This window comes from Hydra viridissima, unplaced genomic scaffold (genome assembly GCF_058129835.1).
Source record: "Hydra viridissima isolate aposymbiotic clone 2 unplaced genomic scaffold, HvirCarnegie_v1 scaffold_1, whole genome shotgun sequence".
NCBI classification, from domain to species: Eukaryota; Metazoa; Cnidaria; class Hydrozoa; order Anthoathecata; family Hydridae; genus Hydra; species Hydra viridissima.
Window position 1 is genome coordinate 35,709,398 of NW_028324300.1, and position 26,098 is coordinate 35,735,495.

Genomic DNA, 26,098 nt, shown 5'->3' on the forward strand with positions numbered 1-26,098 from the left:
GGCTTAAATAACCAAAAAAATTCAAAACTTGCTAATATCATTTTCTGACAGACTATATAAAAAATCAGTTTTAACATGTTTTTCCTACTTTTATTGACAAAATTCCTTTTTGTTTATTTTGTTAAAAAACGTTTTAATAGGCGAATAATATTCTAAAATGCTTAAATTTTCTTTTTTACCTTAAAAGTTACGTAAAATTTACCAATGATTCAAATATATAAGAGATATTAAAATATTTCTCATTAAGTGTTAAGTTGTTTCTGTTATGTTAAAGAATATTTCAAGTAAAAGTTATCATTGTTAAATCAGTAAAATATTCAGAAACAAATATACACTAAATTGCAGGAAAAAACTCTTTATTGTAGTTAATAACTTTAGAAGGCCAAAAACTACAACCTAATTTTTTGTAAATTGGTTCTTTAAGGATCATTTTAATTCTAAAAAAACTTGTCCGTACTTTAAAGTTACTATAGTTTTAAGATTGGTGCAGCATCAACTTTTTGGCATGCGTCATTGGACCGCATGCAGACCAGGAAGTACCAGACTTGCTGAGCTGTGCGTGTAACAGTCAGGAACTCCTGCAACTGTGTTTAGCATTTAAATCTTTTAAGTTAAAGCTATTGTATACAATGCAAGGCTCAGAAAACCAGGAAAGATCTTTTTATAAACTTAAACGTATAATGAAATGGATGAGAATTAATTACTACATAAAATTAGATTATTTTTTGCTAATTTAGTGTTCATTTTTCCATTGAAAAGAAAGTTTTAATTTGTTTTTTTTAGACCGTGAAACCAAGGAATAAAACAAGGATTAGTTATGGGAAGTTATGAAGAGTTATGAAAAATATTTAAGTTACTTTCACAAATGCCATTTTGAAATTAATTGTTCTCAAGATCTACATTTATTTTAAGTTTTTGAAAGTCTTTTTAGAACTCTTGTACTAAAAGTTTCTTCAGAGTTTCTTGAGTATCGTAAGAGAGAAAAAGTAAACCAAATGCAAATTGAAAACATATTAACAAGACAAAATGTTCTACAGTCAACGAAAGTTATTTGAATTCCATCAAACATCATTCGATGTAATATAATCCTACGATTTGTCCCCTGAACGCAAACGAGGAAATATTCCTCAAACTCTTCATAAAATTAGTTTTTTATCAAAAAGTAACTTAGTACTAATAGTTTCTTAAGATTTTGGGGCTTCTAGTAATAGTTTCTTATAAACACGTTTCTAATTAAAAAAACAAACAAACAACAAAAAAAAAATGTGTAAAGGTTTTGACATAAAATTACTTTTCGCGTACTCAACTTAAACTTTTACGAACTTAAACGTTTTAACAAGCGAAAATTCTTCACTTTTTTCTCCATTATTGTTTTTTGAACAACAGAATTTTACTATGGAGAAATATTTTTTAAAAAAGCCTTACATTTAAGAGAGTTTTTCCTAACAAAAAACTCCTAAAAATTTTTTCCATTTGTTACAAGTAAAAAGAAATCAGCAACAAGATCTCAAAAAGGTTGATTTTGCGGAGGCATATGAATAACTAACATATTCAAATCAAAATTTTACTGCTTCAATGGAATAAACAATGTTTCAGATTTTTCCATGAAAAATCAGTAAAAAAATATTTAAAATAAGCACCAGTGTTCCGCGTTGGTTATTTTCAGCTCGATTAATAATAAACCTGTTTTATTCCGAAAAAAGGGGTTGTTTACTACTGAAAAATAGTTTTTTTAAATAGTCCTTGCGGTGTTTTGTATCGAAAACACGTTTTAAGTAAAATTGATTCATCGAAATTCCCATTTCCACACTTTAATTTCATCATTTTTTCGGCAAGTATTTCCGTTAAATTCAGTTAACCAAAAAGGTTTTTTTTTTATATAAAAACTTTGTAAAAGATTTTAAGTGTTAAGAGTTTAACAGTATAAAGACATTTTTTTCAAAAAAACCAACTTCAAATATAGCGATGTTCAGGTGAGGGGCAGTGACTCAAAAAAACCAACTTCAAATATAGCGATGTTCAGGTGAGGAGCAGTACCACCGAGGTGGGACCAAGGTGGTACTGCTTCCCATCCCTTAAAAAGAGATTTTAAATAGTTTATAAGTTAAATGATTTTAACATCAAAGATTTAATTTCTGTTTGATTTAATTTTTTTTCTATTTATAGGTTTTTGATAAAACATTTACAAAAATAATCAACAACCGAACCACTACAGAGTTCATTAACTTTTATCAAGCTAACGTTAAGCTAATATTCTGGAGATAACTCAAACTTTAGAAATGAGATAAAAACAAAATTTTAGTGAAAACTTTCATTAAACTAAGTTTTTTGCCGGTTAGTTAGATTTTGTATTCTCTTGAACCCCTAAGCGAATTGCAACAAAATACAAATAAATTTATTTAAAGCGTGAAAGAAGACGCTGTGTAACACAATATTCGAATGTTTGCCATTGATATTCGACAGTGCCGGTTTTAGCACTACCAGCGCCCTGGGCGAAATTTCTACGGCGCCCCTAATTTCGCCCCTTTATATTCGGCGCCCTGGGCCATCGCCCGACTAGGCCCTACCCTAACGCCGCCACTGATATTCGAATTGAGTAGTAGCTTGTAGTAAAGGTTATACTAATGTGCGTCAGGATGTTATAGCAGAAGTCGTCGCATTTACACTTTACATTTGTTACAGTCGTTGCATACAGAAAACTGAACGCAAATTAAATCAAAGATAAGAACGCTGCTTTAAAGGAATTAGGAGTAAAATCATCAGTATCGGGTTGCTATGAAAACGGCATTCGAAAAAACGCGTCAACTTGTTTCTAAGAGAAAGGAAAAATTTTCGAATCTATGAAGAGCTTAAGGGAACAAACCAAAACGTAGAAGAATTAATGAAGGAGTAATAGCGTTTTTAAACGGCTTTTAAACGTACTGTCCTCCAAAACATAAGCGACTTTTTAATGAATCAAATAAAATGGTATTTACTCTTATCATTTTGCGTTTTTTCTTAAAGTAATTTTATTCGCGAGCATGGTTGATTAAGTTTTATAAATTTAGGTTTTATATGAATTCATACAAAAATTGAAACTGTTGAATTCTAAAACAGAAGCCACTTTTTATAACTGTTAAGGAAAATACTAAAATCATTAATTAATGACATATTCCTTTACTTTTTAGGTCAACGAACATCTTTTCGGCAAAGACTCAATATGTTTATCATTTTTTTCTTGTGTGATATCATTCCGTGTGCCTTCAACAGATTTACATAGCTTCAATAGCTTTGTATTGGCGTTTCGTAAGGGTCTTTTGTGTCTTAGAAAAAGTTCAACTTAATGCCATAACTTTACAGTCGGATTGAGATCAGGTGATGAAGCTAGCAACTTATTTTCAAGATTTTGATTTGATTTGTTTTAAGAACTTGTTCAACGAATGAAAACGTCTGTTTCGGGACGCTGTCTTGTTGAAATGTTCATAAAAGAGGTATATTATCTTGAGCATAAAACACCATCTTTTCTACAAGAGCATTATGGTAAACAAATCGATTCATAATGCCATTTATTCGATGTATAGTTCCAACCCATTTAATGCAGAAAAACAAACACGAACCATTGCATCTTTTCTACTACCATATTTGAGCTTTCCTCTTGTATATTTAGGATCCGAACGTACACCTTTAAATTGCCATCATAACCTTTAAAATTGTACTTTGACTCATCGTTCCATAATACTCTTTTCTAATTCCTATGATCATTTCTTTTCTTTGGAGAAATGAAAGTCTTTTTCGCTGCTCTAAAAAGCACCAAAGTCCTGAAAGTTATAACCGTCTGCTAACAGTATTTTTAGACACTGAATGGTATCATTAGCGTTGTTAAAAGGGTTCTTTTTGACGTGGCGAATAACTTCTCTGTCTGTGAAACGACGTTCTATGCGTGGCCTTCCACCTATATGATTTCAAACTTTTAAACAACTCACTACAATTTTACACTGGTATAAACTTAATGAAATTTACATTGCAGATAAATTTGGGTTGCTTTTTTGTATGCAACCTAAAAAACTACTCGATCTAACAAGTCCTCTGAGGTTTGTATAGGGGGAAAACACAGTAAAATTTGTTTAAGTGGAATGGCGGCGGCAAATGAAGCGGTTAAAAAAATCCTGTTTGTCATTTAGGGCTCAAACCCCTAAATGTCATAGGTAACTCAAAACTCATAGTACTTTTACTAAAAAATGAACAGCTGATAAAAGAAGTAAAGAATTTAGCAAATGAAGATAATGATGATAATACTATGATAGACCCAGTTTGCCTCAAAATTAGTGATATTCGGAAGGCATTGTAGGTGTTGTATGACTATTAGCGGTGAAGATATTCAACAAACGTTCAATACACTCTCAATTTCAATCGATTGAGACGTTGTCATTTATGTTTACATAAAAAAGTTTTTTTGAGAAAGAACTTATTTTCCAAAGGTTTTAACCGCTGTTGATGAAACCGTTAACCGCTGTTGATGAAACCGTTAACCGCTGTTAATGAAACCGTTAACCGCTGTTGATGAAATCGTTAACCGCTGTTGATGAAAGCATTTGCTGATTGAAAAAAAGAGCGTTTTAGATTAAAATGAAAGTTTTTAACAAATCTAATAATCTGGTAGGCAAATTTAAACGTTTAAAAAAACGTCACAGCTATTCAAAATCTGAACAAATAGATTATTTGAATAGTTCAAATAATGAAGTAAGTTATTTCAGCGCTACGCCCATAACTGCTCCTTCTTAAAGCTTAAAGACAAGTCCCGAAGGAAGACAACTTCCTCTTCTGCAGATTACAAGCAAAAGCTGATGATGTGAAGTAATCTATTTAATAAGAAGAAGATCGATCAGTACTCTCCTGAACCACTTACTTCTCGTGCGAATTTCTTTCAAGCGAACTTCAAAAGTATTTAAAATATTTTCGAAGCTGCTTTTCGAACTGCGTGTTAATTTTTATCGAGCTTCTAGAATTTTTAATGGAGTTTTACGATGTTATTCAATTAAAACCAATAGGTTCGGTTTTTTAAATGGCGATTGAAGTTTTTCGTTAAGGTAAGCACAGGTTTACTTTGAATAAATTTAATTATTTTGTCATTAAGTATTATTATTCAATAAATCTTGTTAAATTACAAATAATTTTTCAATCAGTGTTTCTTCACCAGTATTTTGTAAGTTTTGATTTGTATTTTTCAGGTAATTTTCAACAGCATCGAATAAAGATACGTCAACACTTATTAGCTTCAACAAACCTATCCTTTAAATAGCTGGATACACAAACATATGGGGTTGTGTTTCCAACAATTTCCTACAACAATGGATATATTTGTTCCTGTCAAAAAGATCACGAACTTAAAGTCCTTGTCTTGTAAAATTGTTTTATACTACATGGCCATCTTCTATCAACATGGCAATCTTCTATTAACATAAGAATCTGAGGGGTTGTGCTAATAAAAAGTTTGTCATGAAGCATAGAACAACCTTCTTAAATACAAATTCAATTTGTTTATAATCAGCTTAAAAATGTACTTGACAAAATGTTATCTGAAGACACTAAAAATTTTTAAAAACAATTTTCATTGTGAAATATTCCGTCGTCATTAGAATGAAACAAACAGTAACGGATTTAAAGAAATCCTGGTTTTTTAGGAACTAATCTTCCTTTTGAATAAGTTTAAGGTCTTGTTGAAGACCTGAGCAAAAACATTCAAACACTTTTTATTTGCGCCATGCTGCGATATGTTTATTTTTGAGCCAGCTCTTAACTAATAAAGTTATTGTGCCCATCTCTTTTCACCGGGCATCTGAATCGCTATGAAAATCTGAAACCGTCAACAAAGAGGTGCTACGTCTACAGAAAAACAATTTCTAATTAGCGGATGAAACACTGTTAGTCTAAATACTATTGCTTTAAAGCAATAAAAAAATAATAATAATCTGCAGATGCCATTAACTTTCACATAAAAGCTAGTTTTTTTTTATTGTTTTATAGAAATAGATTTAATACATGTTTTATAGAAATAAATGAAATATAGATTTCATAGAAATAAACGAAATATAGATTTTATAGATATAAATTTAACATAGTTTTAAATAAATTTAACATAGTTTTTAATAAATTTAATTGGGACAATGGGAACAATTGCTATTGTTCAGATCTGCTCCTGCGGGTCTTGTTCTTCTATCAAAAGTTTATGCAGAATCTGCAGAGAAGAATAGATTATTATTATTTTTTAAAGATTTTCAAAGTATTTTTATATTCGTGAGAAAGTATATCAATAAAGCTATTTACTAAAAACCACTTATATTAAATTCTATTTAAAGCTCAAATAACTTTTAAGAGTTATTGTATTAACAACAAGATGTTTGTCAGCTGAAGATTAAATTGCTGCGAAAGATCAATTTTGGACAATAAAATAAACACACTCAGAGAAGTCAAGATAAAATGACATCTTAAAATTGAATTTTCTGATGAAATTCTCTTAAGGTTTCTTAATAGTCATTCATATTGCAAAGTATTTGCACCAGCCTAATTTTTAGGAATATATGGATCAAAATTTGTGAAAGTTCTAAATTAATTCTAATGCTCATTCTGCTGTTGAAGAAGGAGAGGGGGTTGGTACTAGTTTTTAATTTAACTTGCTTTAATCTGGCATCGTAAATAAATTTGTTGAAAAGAGATTCTCTCCTAACCTATGAAGAAAAAAAAAATGAAATAAAAAAAACTTAAAAAATTGAAACAAGTTTGCTTTTTTAAAACCTTAAAGCAAACATGAACGTTTTCACGTAAAAACATAAAGGGCTAATCTTACTTTTCCGCATTTTTGATCCGTAAATTTAATCTAATCAAAATGCGGAATGAAGTCTCATAAATTATGTAAAACTTGTGTCAAGAGTTTTGTAAACATTTTTATAAAATTTCTCTTTATCAAATCGCTGTTTTAATATTACTTACGAAAAACTTGCAAAACATCATGGAACGAAAATCGTAATGACATGTGTAGGTATAATAGAGATGAAAAGCTCTTTATTTATTGTAATTTATTCTAATTTATTTGGTTTTTTTAAATTATTTATGACGTGAAAGAAGTTCAACAAATCAAAACGTAAACATTCTATTTTTTTTTAAATTAAGTTTTTGCTAAGCGAATTTCTATTTCTTACGTGTATGTGTGCGTGCGTGTGTGTGTAACATAATGCCTTGCGACATTCTGCAACATCAAAACCTACCATTAATATTTAATGCATGTATTGATACACGCATTTTGAAAACTTTGGCGGTCCATTATTTGCGATTTGTAAAAAGAACGTATTTTAAATTTAACGAACATTTTCTCAGATTAAACCAGATTAGATGTTAATTTATTATTAAATATGAACTAAATTTTATGAAAATTTAATCCTCAAGTGAATTGATACCAAATTGGCAAAGTGTGTAAATTTTAAAACAAGTTATTTTGGCGCTTGGTAAGTTATGCAGCGCCAAAATATTCAAAACATGGATATCAGTACATGCATTAAAACTTAATATTTTCGGTTTTAATGCTGTAGAATCCCGCAAAGCACTATGGTATGTACACACATTTTTGGCACGAGGAGATTTTTAGTGCATTATTAATAATTGTTAAAAGATGTTGCGGTTAGCTTTAATTCCTGGGTTTTTTAATAATTTATCTATGCCTATTATTAAAGGATTTTTTAAATAATTCTCGTATGAAACAGCAAAACTCAAAATACCTTTAGAAATAGAATTTTGGTTTTTGAAATGGTCTTTCGAAGAATATTTTTACAGATATTTGGCTATTGAACTTTTTAATGTAATTTTCACTTAAAAAATTGCTGCATAACATTTAAGTCACTGGTTGTACTTCCTCCACCAGAGTGTAAACAAATGTAAGTAAAAAAAAAAAGAAAACTTTTGTAAGAAAAGTACGTGGGCGTGTGGGTGGGATCATTAAGTCCGTTAGCAACAATAGCAGCTTCAGTTATGCTTAACAATACGATCATTAAAGCATTTGATAAGATTTATAAGATATGCAATAAACGTCTTTACATATAAATTGCTGCGTCAGCAAATTATACAGCATCGGTTCTAACCCTCCCAGGCGGATGTCTAAACCTTATACATTTATCTTTTCTACATTTCAAATTGATAAATGGGTGTTGATATTTTATTTGTTCAATATTATTTTTAAGATAACTTAACTATCAAAGATAGAGCAGAATTTCGCACTGATAAAAAATATAGAAGGAATAAACATTTGCCACAACGACAAGCAATGCGTTGTAGGAAATCGTGCTGGCTCTTTTTAGAATTTAGTTACATTTTGCGCGATGGTTTTCCGTGAACATGTAGGACAGAATAGATTATTTGCAATCGATATCAGTAATTTCTCATTTTTTATTTATTTGCTTTTTATGTTTGTAACACAAATTTTTTACTGAAGAGAGTGCTTGATATTTATAAATAGAGCCCCCTCTTCTCTTCTCCTTTTTTTTTTGTTTATTGATTAAAATCCTCTTAGGTTAAAGTTTTCTTTCTGTTCATACTTTAGAAAAGTGGTGCAGATAATTACCCAATAAGCTCGTTAAATTTAAAATTGGGTTAACTGAGTTTAAGCTATTAGGAAGTTTCACGTTTGATATCAAAGGTTGCGTCTAAAATTATGATAAAGGTCAAGATGTTTTTTAAACTTGCCAAATACGTGATTTCCTTTTGTCGTTCTTAGAACATTTGAACACGATCACAAAAATGACAACTTAAAGAGAAGACGGAGACACATTGTTAACGGATTTCAAGGTAACTTCAGGTTTAATTGGATGTAAAACTAACTCTCTAGACTAAACTTTACGTACATCAGAAACTCAATAAAAGGTTTTTTTATTCTAATACGGTTGAAGGATTGAATACAATTCAACTAATTACTCTTAAATATTTTAAGACCCGAAGTTTTTTTTTTGAAGCACCTTCTCTTCTTAAAACTTATTCTGAAAAATGATTTCTGAAAAAAACATTTTGAGAGGTCGTTTTTTCTAAAAGATCGAAAAGAAAAAAGCTGTCAGAAAAAAAGTTCAACTACATTGGCTGTAAGTAAACACTTAATTCCAAACCCCATACTCATGAATTCAAAACAGCACGAAGTCTAAATCGAGCTAACCGTTCTATAAAAAAATCATTATCAGGCAAATTTCCAACAACAATTAAAACCCCCGCGTTTTTTGAATTCATGAGGTTTTGAATGAAGTGTTTACCTAGACAGTAGACGACCGAAGCGCCCTAGGAAGTGGGTATTTGATTAATCATACATGGGCATTATTTAACTTTTTTTTGGGACTTAGTAATAGAAAATGTCCCCCCTCAAAAAAAAGTTAATTCACACACACACACAAAAAAAAAAAAAACTATTGGAAAGTCAAACTATTGTTTTGAAAATGAAGCCTCCTAATGCTATGCATTCCATAAATTCCAGAGTTTAAGAACGTGCGACATTTAAATATTTAAAGGCTTTATTGATTTTACTGAAGCAAAAAAATTTTAACTTAAAAAATTGTTTAACAAGTTCATTGTTGAAGCGTTTTAAGGAGCCACCTAAAAGGCGGGTTTGCACCGAAAATTTTAACAAGATGTAAATTTAATCATAATAATTTGGCCTATCAAATTTTGCTAACAAGTTTCATCAATTGCAATTAGTTATACTATATAATATGTACATCTTGTTACGGAGCGCATAACGCGTGTAAGACGTATCGTCGGAATTTATTTACTTTTTATCGACGCAAAAATAAAAAGTATTCCACATTTTTTACATCTAAAATGAACCACTTAATGTTTTACTTTTTCAGGTATGTAAAAACCTACCCTCCCCGCCTTCCCGCGATATAAATCTACTCACCGCTATCCCCCTATGGAAATCAAACCGTTACCATCTGATATACCGCATCTAGTCGATCGTATTTATGTTATAAAATGAATCTAAGAAGTGCGCCAATATATTTCCTATTTTAATTAATGGTTAAATTACCTGAAAAACTTGAAGATTGAAAAAAGAAAATAGCATTTCCATAAGCAATGACGTCGTAAAATAATATAAAAGTACTTATAAACTATCTACCGCACGTCAACAAAAAAATACCACAAATAGTCTACGATACTTATCCGATGATATTATGCAAAATTAAAAATACTTCTTTCAGAGTATGATCAAAATACCACTTGCAGGAAGGAAATGTTGCACACTTTTCTGGATAATAAACTGAAAGAGATTTTTATTAGCGAATAAAATTTCAATGTTATTATAGCGTTCATAAATTCTCTAAAACAAACAAAAAATAAAGATAAAACATAAAAGAAAATTATCTCCCTTAAAACCGTTAATAAATTCTCGAACTCTTCAACGTTATTAAAACACTACTGGTTCAAAAGTGTCCAATCGTGTCACATCGAAATTGTTCCGTAAATAACGTTGATCTAGACTATGATGAGCATGCGTATCGTTTGAAATTCGCTGAGCAAAAGGTTACTAGAAAAACTGTCTTAAAATCGCAATTTCTTAACCTCTCAATTTACTAACATAGTTTGTTAAAAAACTCCTTCCACCCACCCTTGAAAAATTATTACAGCAGCCAAGAATTATTTGATATACTGTTATTTAAAAAAATCAAGTTTCTTTATTGTCGAAAAATGAGTATAATAATCTAATTAAGTTAAAAACTCACATTATAAAGCAATTGTGTTTATAAAAAAATCTTTCCTTAAAACGAAATATAGCACAAATGGTTAAAATCTCATGACAAAAACTGCGAAAAATGTTGGTGAAACATTATTTATCGTCTTTGTCGCCGCTTTAACTTTGGGAAATAGATTTCGTTAAATGTTATAAAAACATTTGAAGGAAGTTAGCTAACATCAGATTTTCCTGTCGTATTTTTTAATAGCATTTCTTTAACTTGAAGTTAAGATGTTTCCTTTAAGCTTCTCTGGCCCGTTAGCCACATTTGTTTGTCTCTGTTTTTTGTGAGTACTTATTTGACAAATAAAATAGTTTTACAAACCTTAAGAAAAATTCTTTCATTTACAATTCTGGAGCATTTGAATTCAATTTAGAATTCTGACATTGCAGCGTGAAACAATGAATATTTATTGGCTCGATAACTATCTAGCAATAAAACTCTTATGAAAACAGCTAGCCGTTAAGTTCAAGTTTTCTTATAAACCTTCAAACGTTTTACTTTAACGAGCAAACGAGACGCGGATCAAAAAGATATTTTTTACAATAATATTGAACACTTATCAATAAATAAACCTCCGTAACAAATATTTTTTGCAATAACGATTTGACGGTCCTCATTAAGCTTATGCATTCAGAAAAATGTTAATTATGAAACTTGCTGCTACGCGACAACATTACAAGATTAACATAAACTTTTAATAGTACGCTAAAATTTTTGAAATTAATGTTTTCCGTAATTCGTAATTTGATGTTTCATTCAATAATCAAACTCTTACGTCATCGTAAAAAATTAAAAAATTTAAAAAACTCAATCATAAATGAAATAGTAGAAAATCTCTATGATTTCTTTTTTTTTTTTTTTTCTTATAAGGAATGATTTGCAAAAGTCCAATCACTGAAGAATACCCAGACAAGAACTTGACAATAAAGCGTCCGAATACATTGAACCTTTCTTCAATCAACTACAAACAGAATGTACTCTACAAAACTTTGCATACCGATCAATTAAACAAGTACGAACAAAATATAATTGGAAATGACGACGCAACAGAAAATATGCATTTGCAAGTTTGTGAAGCGACTCCAACGTTAGAAGAAAGTTGGAGTTACCTAGTGAAAAACGATCAATTTGTAAGTAGCCGCGTTTGATTTCCTTCATTATTTATCGCCTTTGCCGTTAATTTTTCAATGAGACACAGTCTTAACGTTCATATTTTGTTCCAAATTTTGAAAGTAACAGTTTTTAACAGGATTTATTTTTTAACTGTGAAAAATTTTAACACCTTATAAACTAAAAGTATGATGAAAAACTTGAAGCAAAAACATTTAGCGTCATATTTAGGGGAATGTAATACATTTATTTATATCTTTCATACTTTTTCCTATTTATTCTTTAAAACCGATGAAGTAGTAACATTAGAAGCCGTAGTAGACAGATTTTTTTTTTATCATTTGGCGTTTGGGGCGTACCCAAATGAAAAAAGATTATTTTTATCTTTTGTTCTTCATCGGTGTCAAGTCACAAAAAAGTGGATCAACCATAAATTTTTCAGCTAACTATTTTTGTTAATTTAGTTAATTTAATTATTTAATCAATTTAGCTAATAAAATAATTTAGTTAATTAGCTAATTTAACTACTCTATTTTAATCTTGAGAGAATGTTTGTTCTTTTTAGAAAGGTAGAGTGTAGAGGCTTATAAACAGGTGTAACGCCTTAAGTGTTAATTCTAAATAAAATATGAAAACATTACACCTGTGCTGGTGAACTTAAGACACTGTGAAACCAAATGTTTAATACAAATATTTCATCATTAGCTTATTGTGAATCCAAATAACTGACTTCAAATTTTTTGTTTAATTTCTGTTTGATAACAAAAATGTAATCTAAATGCTGAAAAATATATGACCAAATAAGAATTTATAGGATAGGAACACTTAATTGTCGCATTAACGATTCCTATAATCCGATACTATTCTTCAAAATATTATGGTAAGATTCACCCTATTGAAATATAGCTACTTAAGTGTTTACAAAACAACGTGTAAAAAAAGACAAACGCAATAATTAAACTACACGGTTGATTGAACTCTTCGTTGTCTTGTATTGTTTTTTTTTTGTTAATAAGTCCACTAAGAGGGAAGGGGGTTATAGAGTTACTGAATTGTAGTTTTAAATTGTTCCAAGCATTTTTAGTATCTCTTAGAAACTTTAAAACTACTTATAAAGAAAAGCTTTGAAAAACTAATGGGAATAATAACGGAGGTCTCCTAATTATTTCAAATGTTATTGCAAAATCTCAAGGACGTTTAATCAGAATATTTTTTGATACCAAAAAAACTTCTTCTTTCCTTTTATCTTCTATTTCATTTCAATTTTTTTTTGCAAGTTTATCTTTTCGCTCTAAAAAGAAAAAATTGCGAAAGAAGACCGAAGGCTTTGAACCCATAAGAGAAGAAATAGAAGAGAAGAAATAGGAAATTAACACAGTTGATACAGATTTAGAAGCTTAAGAAGGTAATACTTTCATCGAGCTTTAACCTTTAGTAGCGCCAGCCACAACGTGATTATCGAAAAGGGGTCAATGTTATAAAACCAATACTGACGTATTTACGCGAAATTTCCTCGTACTTTAAAAAAAAAAAAAAAAATTAATGTCAAACTTTGTCAAACAAGTTTATATTTAAAAATCAAAGGTGTGCTTAGTTACGAACTTGTGGTTTTTTTTTTTTATCACCACGAAAATATTACGTAGTTTTTTTAATCGCGAAGATATTTTCTTAGAATGATTATTTTTACGTGTTTACAAAATTTGTAGTGCTTCGAAGACATAGGTTTTACAACAGTGACCAAAGGAAGTTTAACTTCTTACTAAGAAGAAAGTTTTTTGATAGATGCGAAACCTCCCATTAATGAGGTTTTGTGCTATCAAAATTATGTTTTGATAGCACAAAACCTCAATTTAAAAATGTATTCACAATCACGTATGTTATAAAATTTTCTGAAAATCGTCCACCAAATAAATTCCGAATAAAATAATAAATTTGTAATTCTTCGCGTAAAGACCTGTAATCAAAGGAAGGCGATCCTTTGATTACAGGTCCTTACGCGAAGAATTATAAATTTATTATTTTATTCATGAAACTTTTCGTCGAAAACTTTGGCAGTTTCGTCCATCATAGAAACGAAAAAAATTTATACCAAAATCTTTACCAGATATGAAATTTTTTGAAAATTTGTTAAAGAAAAAAAAAAAAAAAAAATTCTTTTGAAAGTTCTTGTCGAAAACTAGAGAAATAAAAGTTTAACATTTATAAATGTAAAATAAATCCCTTTTTAAATAATCACTTAATAAAATGCAAGCCCGTCGGGAAGATGAATGAGACCAAGACCAACTTACTCTGGTGGAACTCTGGAGCACAGAGATAAAGACCATCTTTTTTTGGGCTTAATTCTTTTGTTCTTTTGTTCTTTTGTATGTAGCTAAGCAAAATTTATAAAAGCTTTCATACCTATTTAAAGAAAGTTATACAAACTTATCTATTTCCAAAAAACATATAGTGATCAATATAAGTCTTGAAAAAAAGTTTTTTTTCATCAACCTATATTTGCGAATTAGAAGAAATCAATTTCAACTATTGTTTTTTTTAAAAATGAAACAATTCCCTTGACAAAGAACTGTTTATAATACTGGATAACGCCATTAAATACAATGTTTCTACAAAGAGTTCGGGCGCTTATTCCATTTTTGATCCGAACGAAATGTTAAAACCGTAAATGACGGCCTATTTTTTATACTTCTCTCTATACTTTGATCTAAAAATTTACAGACTACCCAGAATTTAAATGTATAAATCGGTGAATCATGTATTTTGATATAACTTTCATCGTAATCGTGGGCGCTTACTCCAGGACTTTCAGTTCTCGTAGAAAAAACTTGTAAAAATATTTTTTACGTGCATGCGCACTGCTTTAAATACACATTCGCGGAGGAAGTGTTGTTTTTGAATCAAGTAAAAAACAGAACAATATTTAGGCGTATTTTAACTACCGTTTAAAATATGGTCATACTAATCTTATGGTTATATCAATATTATGTGGCTTGAAAAATATCACAAAGCATTACAAAAAAATAAAAGGTAGCTCCAAACTTAATTTCTTCAATTTAAAATTATTCATAGAATCTCTAAAGTACCATCTATATTCTGTATATAAAGTCAACGCACTGATTTGGGATTGTTTGATTCCTTTAGATGGAGATTATAGCAAGCTAACAATTATGTGATGTTATTAGTATTATTCTATGCAAGATATTTCAAACTTTTGTAAGACTGATTCATATATAGCTACTTCATAGCTATCACTTGCTACAATTATTCAAAGCTCCTGAAAACCAAAAACATTCCACAATCTATTTGTGATAAGAATATGGTTCAGTAGCCTGTATTTCATTTAAAAATCAGTTAAACATGTAAAAATTTATGTTAAAAATCAACAAGCAGTTCAAGCATTAAATCTAGGAAACACATATTACATAAGCATTCAGCTATATAGCACATACTTGCTTAGAAATATTGAGTTATTGGACATCAATCAGAATGGAGGACTCTGTATACAATTTTGAAAAGCATAATCGAAATGCTGATCAAGTACCAGGTCGCCAAGATCTTGTTAATTTTTTTGAAAGAATGGAAATTTCTAAATATCTAGAAATTTTCCCAAAGACAGTAAACTTTGCTTATTTCAAAACAATGAGTGAAGAAGATTTTAATGAGTATGGAATTACTAATGATAATGACATGAAAATTCTAATTAATGCTGTTGAGAAAGCAGTTTTAGAAGAAGAACAGGAAGAGGTAGAATTTGTATATATATTATAATTATAGATGAAAGGTATATTTATCATAATTATTATAACAGTTTAAGAAGTTTTTGCAGTTTTAGAAGTTTTTAGAATCTGCAAAATACTTTACTATAGCGCTAAATATTAAAATGAGTAAATTTCTTCATTTATGCTCTCTGAATTAAAATTCTTAAGTCAAACTAGTAGTAAAGAAATTATAATGAAAATCTTTTTCTTATTAAATATATTTGTTATAATAAATTAATCCTGCTAATAATTGCAATATTAATAATACTAAATATACTAGTAGTCATAGTAGTAGTTGTCTTTATCTTCAGCTTAGATATGATCAGACTCAAAACTGTGCACCTGCAACCTCAACACAGCATGCTAACTTATATACCTCTGAGTCTGAACAAACCAAACAATTGTATAATCGTTCGACCAGCTCTGATGTTTTCCAACCAATACGAAATGATGAACCAATATCAAACTTGTTACGCATGCGAAACAATAGCTCTCTTGGAAATTCAGATCCCTCTTTATCAACTAGTGGGGTAAGGAAAAAACATATTAAAAAGAAATTAAATTAATTCTTTGAATTGTAGTTATTATTAAGCAATTTTTGTTTTTGTTTGATGTTTTTATTTGTATTTTTTTATTGTTAAAATTAAATAAATATTGTTACATAATCTTATTATGATTATACATTAAACATCTCATTTTAAAAAATTTACAGAAGTAAAATGTTTTATAAATGATGAGTTATTATAAATTTGTGTTGTTCTTTGATTTAAGTTGTTTGTGTTTTAGGGTGAGCAACTATTATCAAGACGTTTTAGGTGTGTTTAATTTCTTATTGGTTTATTATTTTTAATTCAAAAAATAGATACATTTTAAATAATACAAAAAAAGCATCTATATGTTTTTAATATTTATGATGATGTATATTGCTAAGATGCATAATAATAATAATAATGCACATTTGCATAATAATGCATAATAATAATGCACATTTTTAAGATGCATATTAAAAAACTTAGAGGATTTAAAAAGTTTTAAGGGAACATTGTTCTGATTCTTTGAATTTTAGAAAGCATTCATCTTTTATTTGTCAAGCAGATGTTCCTTAGACTTCCATTTCAAATATACCATAAGTTTAAGAGTTTTTTTATCTTTCTTGAAAGGACATTACTGAATATCAGTCTTGTTTTTATGCTGCAAAATATTTTCTCTATAATCATTTGTTTTGTAGTACCTTTACATAAACTTTAAAATAAATTTATTAAAATAAACTTATTTAAGCTTTTTTAGTTCTCTAGAAAAAGAGGATTTCTTGTTTAATTCCCTATTATTTTTGATTATGTCAGCTATTTTTTTTTTAGTACATGTAATATCAGCCCACGCCGTCCCCGTACACTTTTACCACATTCTCCATCACCTCCTCGTGCATTATCACCAGTTGGAAATGGTAAGCAATAAATTAAATCAATTGTATTATTACTTATGCATAAACCTAATTTCAACAATTTTATTATTATTTTAATGATGGGAGTAAATTGTCTACATGGGATGGAAATTATAACTTACACATAAAACTAGTACATGCAAAGTACTTACATGTGATAGAGGTTCAAATAGATTGAATTTATGTTTTTGATAGTCCAAAATTCTGGTAATTCTGGTATTCTATATCTGATATTCTGATCAGTTATTTTGTTTCTTAAATTAAACTCATAAAATCCATTATTTATTATGCATACACTATTATTTTTTATTATGAATTGTTCATAAATTTTAATCTGAGAATTCATTTTGATTAAATTTATGTTTTATTGTTATTATTTGTATGGAGTATGGAACCTTAATATAAATTTCACTTTTTATGTATCATCAACAATCCTCAATGAAACTAAAAAATATTTTTAACTTATACAAGCTAACCTGGTGTAACTTGCACATAATAATTGTTTTGCTACATGCAAAATACTTACCTAACATTAAAAGTTTAACAAATTTAATAAAGTGAATTTCATAATTGGTTTTTTACCATTTCTTATGAGTGTTCTCAAGGAATGCATGTGTTCTCAAGGAATGCACATATACATGCATGCATGCATGTATATGTATACATATATATATGTATGTATTTATGTATGTATGTATGTATGTATGTATGTATGTATGTATGTATGTATGTATGTATGTATGTATGTATGTATGTATGTATGTATGTATGTATGTATGTATGTATGTATGTATGTATGTATGTATGTATGTATGTATGTATGTATGTATGTATGTATGTAATCATAATAAATATAGTATATAATATATATATATATATATATATATATATATATATATATATATATATATATATATATATATATATATATATATATATATATATATATGTACATATATGCATATATACATACAAAACTAATGATGAAAAACTTAATCTAAGAACGTTTTACATAATTTTAATGTATTGTATACCTATTAACAGATAATCAAAATAATCTATGTTAAATTGTTAGTTATTTTGCCCCTCTCCTACATAAATCAAATTCCAAGTGTATTTTTTCATAATCTTTTCTTCATCAGCATGTTTAATAAAGTTGTTTTCAATACTCCATACTCATAGACTGAAAAAGTTGATATTTGAAAGTAAAAAGTGCTTGTTGACATCCTGCATACTACAGGAATTTTGAAGGAAACTTTTTTTTAATGGTTATAATTATCATGTTCTTTAAATATGCAAGTTGATGAGTTTATAACTCTAATAAAAAATGCAAAATATATTGAATTACTGAAGAAAAAAAAAATCTATCATTTGTTAAATCAGTAATATTACTTAAGAGTTTGTCAATGTTATTTATCCCCAAATTTGCAAATAATCAATTATAAATAGTTTTTTTGCAAAAATTAAAAAAATGAGTACTTTGTAGCTGTATACCATCAGATGCAACTATTATGTTTGTTGCATGACAAACACAATTGCAAGATTAACACAATAGCTGCAGGACAAGTACAGGCCTTTCACAGTGATAAAGAAAGTCTTTATTCATAAATATTTCTCAAAGTGCAGTATGCATGAACTGGAAAAGTTGATAGGCTGTTAATTGAAATTACTAATGATGCCAAACAACAAACTTCATAATTAATTGATGCAAATCATTTATGCTAACATTTGTATTAGTGCTGTTTGGAACTGCTAACACTTCCTCAGATGGTTGTTTTTCTAAACATACAGTTCTATCTGTATTACTGTTAATAGAATTATTTTCAAGTTCTTTCCATCTTGGATTATTTTAAAAGGAGAATTCTAGTTTTACAACAGTTGCTTTTGCTTGTCTAGATCAATTAAAGCATTTATCCCCCAGCAATTTGCATGCACCAATACCTATTTTACACTCAAATAATAGAAGGTACAGTCTTTTTCTTAGTTGTATTTTACTTTTAAAAACTCAGCAAATTTTCTGTGAACATTGTTCAAATCAAGAGCATGTTAAGTTGCATTTCTGTAACTTGTAGTTTGCAAAGTGGTCGTAGATGGTCAGTTGCTTCTTCAGGTTATAGTACAAATACCCAATGCTCCTCTGAATTCTCTGTAAGCTTACTTTTGAACTACTTTTAAGCTTTTATATTTGATTTTTTTTGTTATTTGAATAAAAAGGTTTTTTTTTAGTCTCAGACTTCTTCACAAGAGAAGCTAAACTTACTGGTAAATTTTACGTTCAGATAATTTTGCTGTTGTCTTTTAAAGCAAAATGTTTTTAAGTTTATTATTGATAATTATGTACTTTGCAATATTGCAAATATATGTTGCTATAGTAACTGCATAAATCTAATTACTATTTACACTAAAAAATAATATTTAAGATGGGGTAATTATTTGTGCAAAGGTATTAATTTTTCTTAAAAGAAAAAGAAAAATGTCTTTTTTTTTCTTAGATGTTTGATGACAATACTTATGGCAGACAACATAGGTAAAATAAACTATGCTTTTTTTATTTTTAATGATTATTATATATTATATCACACTGCTCAACAGCATTTTTGCCTTCTCTTCATTTTCAGGGTATTCTTACAAATTTTCATTCTTACATACTTTTTTGCGCTGATTCCAAAAGTACTATTTAAATTTTTCAAACTTAGTTCCTACTATAAATAGGACTATAAACAGGAGGATTTGTCAAAAAAAGGATATATATGAATATTTATCAAAGTGCAATCAATACAATTGTTTGAATATATGAATAAAGTGTCTATTTTTTTTTAACTTTTAGATTTGAATGTTTTTAATCAAAATTATTATGATAATGTCTAGAAAGTGCTGTACTATATTGATAGTTGCTAGTAATGGCCTATGATGAATTGAGATTTGTTAAAAAGAAAGATATTTTCACCAAAAGAAATTCATAAAAACCTTGTTTTAGATGGAAAGTTGGCAATCAGTGGCCAATCCTACAAACACAAAGTTTATTTAAATTAATGTGTACTGAAAGTTGAGACTTGAGAAAATCCTAACAAAAGTACTTGGAAAAATACTTACTTTTTAAGAAAAGGAAGATATACTTTGTTTTCAATTTTCTTGTGAATTTTGATAATGAAACAGAATTTCCCTGTAATAATCTGGCAAAAGCTTGCAAAGATCACTAAAAAATTGTAAAGACTTTAAGAATTTTTTGGTCTGTTGAGCTGACACCAACTTCAATTCAACAGTCAAATATTTGTGCTGAATGTGGATTAAAAGTCATTCAGGATTTAGTTTGATTGTGTAAAAGAATCAAAGAGATTAACATTAAATTTCTTTTGACAAATGAGCACTAAAAACCTGTATGTTTGTGTAAAAATTTATCAAGGGGTGGCATTCTTTAAGAGTTGACACTTGCAATTTGTATTTTCTTTATTTTCGCATAAAAGTCCCACAAAAAATAACATGTCATATCCCCAAGGAATAATATTATATGTTGAAAAAATTCTGAGCATATATTAGAAATGAGCACAAAAAAAATCTTATAAGAAAAAGGGGTTAAAAAAACATAGCAAAAAAAAAAACAATCTTTTGTTGATCAGTGTGAATTGGTGTATCATGAATATTTCTTTGCTCTATTCTCTAAAACCTACTTTTGGTTACTTATTTGTTAAATTTTGTTTTCAAAATTTTCTTTCATATAGCTTATCTTTCCTTGCTAGTCATGATAGTACTTATAGTGATGTTGATGATGAAATAATGAATGCTCGCTCCCCAAAACCATTTCGAGGAAGATCTAGAAGTTTAAGGTAAATGAAAACTTTTTTTTATTAGTAAAAAATATTTTTCTCTGAAATCAAATTTATGAAATCCTGAAATTCAAATTTTAAATAATTAAAAAAAATTTTGTTTTTCAAAATCGTTTTACTTTTTTCTTGTTTTATTTGTTCATCAGCCCATCAAGAAATGAAAGTGAGCTTCTCATACTTAACAAATTGTACATCGAAAGATTTCCCAAGGTAACTTTTTTTTTTTTTTTTAACTAACCAAGAAAGTTTCATAAGTACATATCTTTTTCACATAATTTTTGAATTTATTTAAAAAATCTATTTAGGTCTCTTTTTTTTCTTTCTGTAGGCTAAACAACAAATGGAGGAAGACCTGCGAGTGAGTGTTGACACAAAAATCCTTGAGATTTTTTACATATTTGGATAGTCTTATGTTTATTTGAATGGGTTTATGTTTATTTGAATTAAAAATGATGTTTAACCTGTATAAGATATTATGACATTTAATATTCAGTTGGTAAAACTGCAATCTTTTTTTTATGCGAGCTTCTAAAGTTTTCCATTTTTGTTTGTTTAATTTATGTTTTATTTGCTATGTTCAATGTTTTATTTTTAGTTTTTTTTTTAGGTTTTTATTGCTATGAATTCTAATGACACTGTTGAAAGTAAGTTCTCTGATGCAGCCATAAGTTTTGTATCATATCAAGTAAGTTCCACATTAATTTTTTAAAATGATTGTATCAGGTCTTATAACTAGGAGTATAGAAAATTATTTCTTTTCATGTGTTATAATACAACTTAGGGTGTCCCATAAATGCTAAATGTGAAGCATTCCCTCCAAAAAAGTTTCTCCTGTGTCTTACAATAACACTCAATTTCTTTTACATCAATTAATTGATATTTAGGCAACATCAAGATTTTTGCAAATCAGTGAAAGTTGCATTCAATGTGTAGTAGTTTTCTGAAATTTTCTATAAATCATTATCTTAGTCTATATTGTCACAATTGCACAACTTTTTATCAGTAAAATTCAAAGGTGTTTTTTATTTTTTTTCCCAATCAATATAATTTATGCACAAGCAACACAAAAGTTGTGTAAATACAAAATTATTGAATTGTAACAATACCAAACTATCAATTCACTGTGTTCCTGCCACAAATACAAAATTAAAAAATAAATTGGATAATATGTTGTATGAATATTCAATACTCTGACTCAAAGGCAAAAATAAAAGTACAAAGTTACAAGCGGGATAGTACTATGAATAATACTCTGGATAATACTCTACCCAGTCATTAACACAGGTCAGATTATTAACTAACTCAGATGCAGTCTTATAAAATTGACTTTTATCTCGTTCTCCAACTGGAATCTCTAGACAACTCTTGTTGATAGCAGTGGTCTTGAAAAAACTTCTAAAGATAGATAATTTCTGCACTTCATGAGACAGAGTCTTAAATAAATGTAGTCCTAGATCATCTCTAATCCCTGACGCAAATTGTGCTTTTTCCTTACCAAGAAAACAAAGAGAGGGTTGCCAGCTCTGGGCACCTTGAGTAGCACATCATCATCTTCAGACCAATAGTCTGCAAAGCATCATTATAAAATCAAGCCTTTGGATGAGTTGAACATCATTACATGGTACATCAACAACTAGTAGAGATGTAAACCATGACTGAAGATAGATAACTACAAATCTGTTGAATTCGGTGAATTTTCTGTAGTTCATGAGCTTTTAGCTTCGTAACCAATTAATTGCCATCAAAAAGCAATTTCATTTTTATTGCGTAGGTGGCCTTGGCCATCCAACTCACTCTAAAGAAGGAACTAGGTTTTCAAAGCATTGTCAACAGGTCCAAACCAACCAGAACTGCAGCTAGTTGAAGAAATTCCCTATAATTGTCTCTTGGATTGTCAAGGTGAAGTTGGCCTGCCATGAAGTTTCAAACAGGTGAACATGGTTAGATGAATATAAATATTAAATAATCCAATCACAAAACCAAACAAACTTTACACTGGTCCAGTGTTTGGCTAGTGCGTGGTCACATTACACAAAATACACATAATGTCAAGTAAGTAAAGGTAAAAATGCTACATTGTAAAAAATTTATGAATCTTGACTACTTTTCATGATTTTAACATTGTTTATGCTTGGAATCTTATTTCCTTGTACATCAATTCTATTGTATAGTAAATTCTACTAATCAAGAGCTTTTTATTCATTTCAATTAGCCTATAATAAGAACAATGAATGGTGCCTTAAAAAATCTTAATTCAGATATATTTTGTACAGAATTTATGTTATTTTAGAAATCTCATGACTCTTGGGAGACCCTTAAATGTTTTTTAATTAACTACAAATTTGCAGGTAATATCATAAAGCCCAAAAGAAACTTTGAGGAGGGTATGCATCAACATTCTTTAAAAAAATTTTCTAGGACACCTTAATCACATTATATATATTTTATTATAAATATTTATATTATTTTTATACAATTTATATATATTGTATAAAATTTTTATAGTTATATATATTACATACATAATTTATAGATAGGAGTATAGGGAATCAATTCCTCTCATGGATTATAATACAGAACATATATATGTGTGTGTGTATATATGTATATATATATATATATATATATGTGTATATATGTGTGTGTGTGTATATATATATATATATATATATATATATATATATATATATATATATATATATATATATATATATATATAAGCCAGTTATATTTTGTAGCCAGTTTTGGCTTCTCAAGGTGGTTACAGAATTAACAAACGGTTATATGAAAATTAACAAAAACTAATGATATTGAAGTTTTATATCTTATGTTCATAAATATATAAGTTTTAAATAAAATTTTATTTTTTTGATTAAACATAATACTCTTTTCTTAAAAAAAATGGAATATTGCATATTTACATAAATTTCAAATACAAATATGTTTTTTTGTTTAATGGAACATATTCTTACAATAAACTTTTTGTATGTAAAGTGAAGAAAAAGTGTTTGTTGACAATTGCTAACCAACTTGACTATGTTGCCAAGTTGGTTAGCAATTGTCATTTTAGTCCTTAGAAACATAGTTATTAGGTCTAAAATGATAATTGCTAACCAACTTGCAACTCTTGGTAGCTGCCAACATAGTATTTTATTAATTGCTTGTACAAAAATCTCAAATAATTAGCATTTGTTATATAATTTATGTACCTTTTAGTTCTTAACTACCCGATGCTGTGTGTTAGAAGGTTAATAACACAACTCCATGGTAGGCAGCTGAGTTTCTTTTTAAGATAAAATATTTTGGTAACTTGGCATGGTTATAAAATTATTTAATTTCTGTATAACTGTAACCATAATGTATAAAAGTAAGTATAACAGTATATAATATAGGTAAAAAAAGTATAGTAGATTATTTAAATATTTCTATATTCAAAAATTTATTAAACAAAACATGAAAAACCTTTTTAAGGTGTTTTTTACATCCATTTATATCTTAAACTAGAAGGGATTATCCCTAAGCTTTAAGAGATAATTATTAACGCTTGAAGATGTAAACTTATATGTATCATACATTTTTTGATAACATACATAATGTATGTTATCAAATAATGTATGTCATAAAATTTCCTTAATAATTTTTTAAGTCATTTTGAATAACAAGTCAAAAACAGTTGACTCAATTATTGAGAGCTAGAATATTACAAAGAATAAAATACAATATAAAAATTTTTATATTTTCTATTCAATATTCTTGTTAAACAATATATCCATTAATTACATTCATGTATTAAATAATTCTAGAAGGAACCCCTGAATCCATTGCTACTTACCATGCAGTTATGTTATCAACCTTCTAGCGCACTGCATTGTGTAACTAAGAACTAAAAAGTGCATAAATTACACATAAATATTAATTTTCATCATAAATTGCCATTGAAAAATATATTGAATATTTTGAACTTTAACATTTAAATGATTTCTTTTTAAATGATTGTCTAATTTTTTTAAAATCATGTCATTTCTTTAAATTTTTTAAAAATTTATTTCATATTCTAGTTTTTCTTACATAAGTAACTAATTATTTTCTTTTGTATTTCTGTAAAACCTTAAAAAATGTACATCGGTCACTGCTAAGAGCTCTGATCAGCCACCATCTTGAGAGGCCAATTTGGCTTCAACTTTTTTTGAAAAATGCAATAGAACATGCTATTTAGTTATATTTTGAGATCAGTGTATAATGTGAAATATAATATTACATAAATATCCATATATATTATTTTGTATTATTTTATGTTAAAATAGTTTTTTATGTAAGTCATGTGCTCATAAAAAAGTCTGCACTTAAAAATCATTTTACTGAGTAATATATATCACATTATAATAAGTTAGTAATAAAACAAAACAAAATAATTTTCAATAATACCAATCATAACTTTTCGATAACAAAGTACAGGGTGCGGCAGCAATTCACGAACTAATTTTTGGCTAGGTTTTGTGATGTAAATAAAACACTTCCGCAATTTGTTTTTGTTGATAAATGTTCAATGACCGTCTTAGATTTTAACAAAATTGTGAATAGAAAACATTTTAGTTAAAAGTTTTACAATCGAAACCAAAAGAACCAAAGTTTTAAATTTGATTCACATGGGTTTGTCTGCACATGAAGTGATTTGTGTTTCTGTAGTATCTAAAACTACATTTTATAAAGTGAAAATAAAAAAGTTGATAAAAAGTTTACAGAAAAGCTTAAAAAGCATGTTGAAAAGAATCCTACTGTATCCATCAGAAAGACAGCAAAATTGTTCAATGTTGATGAAAGGACAGCCAGAAGAACTCTAAAAACACTTGGAAAAGTCAGTGTGGCCCGACCTTCATGTCAACTTTTAACAGAAAGACTAAAAACTTTATGGTTGGAACAATCAAAGAAGCTTCTGAATCAGCTAAAAAGCCATGCTTCGTCAACAGTTAAAGTTTTCTCAGATGAAAAATTTTTTAGTGTTGACTGTGTGATAAATAGGCGTAATGACAGATTCATTGTACAGAAGGATGACAAAGCACTACCTGTGTGTCACACCAAGCACCCTCAGTCCATCATGATGCTAGGAATCATCGCTTCTAATGGAGAGAAATGTCCACCAATCTACATTAAAGAGAAAGAAAAAGTTACCTCTGATGTGTATATCAGCTTACTAAAACACTATGTAGTGCCATGGCTGAAGAA

General features: G+C 28.4%; 1 protein-coding gene and 1 long non-coding RNA gene across 15 annotated transcripts in view; both read left to right on the forward strand.

Annotated features, from left to right (window-relative positions):
• The first annotated feature begins 2,621 nt into the window (after positions 1–2,621).
• LOC149894731 (uncharacterized) lies at positions 2,622–5,045 on the forward strand. Its single transcript, XR_016444571.1, has 3 exons — positions 2,622–2,967; positions 3,168–4,503; positions 4,569–5,045. It is a non-coding gene; the product is annotated as an uncharacterized LOC149894731 (long non-coding RNA).
• A 1,787-nt stretch (positions 5,046–6,832) lies between these two features.
• Positions 6,833–26,098, forward strand: part of LOC145192584 (microtubule-associated serine/threonine-protein kinase 2-like) — a 32,483-nt gene continuing 13,217 nt past the window's right edge. Inside the window, exons 1-14 of one of the 14 annotated variants that reach the window (XM_090072476.1) lie at positions 6,833–7,015; positions 8,741–8,811; positions 11,613–11,872; positions 15,922–16,140; positions 16,397–16,425; positions 16,969–17,054; positions 18,948–19,017; positions 19,124–19,199; positions 19,278–19,313; positions 19,544–19,578; positions 20,771–20,875; positions 21,022–21,085; positions 21,204–21,233; positions 21,483–21,560. In XM_090072476.1, coding sequence (XP_089928602.1) covers positions 7,008–7,015; positions 8,741–8,811; positions 11,613–11,872; positions 15,922–16,140; positions 16,397–16,425; positions 16,969–17,054; positions 18,948–19,017; positions 19,124–19,199; positions 19,278–19,313; positions 19,544–19,578; positions 20,771–20,875; positions 21,022–21,085; positions 21,204–21,233; positions 21,483–21,560 — 1,167 coding nt within the window. In that variant the 5' untranslated portion in view covers positions 6,833–7,007. Of the gene's footprint in view, positions 7,016–7,724; positions 7,905–8,133; positions 8,398–8,740; positions 8,812–11,580; positions 11,873–14,778; positions 15,597–15,921; positions 16,141–16,396; positions 16,426–16,968; positions 17,055–18,947; positions 19,018–19,123; positions 19,200–19,277; positions 19,314–19,543; positions 19,579–20,770; positions 20,876–21,021; positions 21,086–21,203; positions 21,234–21,482; positions 21,561–26,098 lie in introns of those variants that run through there. The other 13 variants (XM_090072484.1, XM_090072495.1, XM_090072509.1 and 10 more) reach the window with 13 other exon arrangements.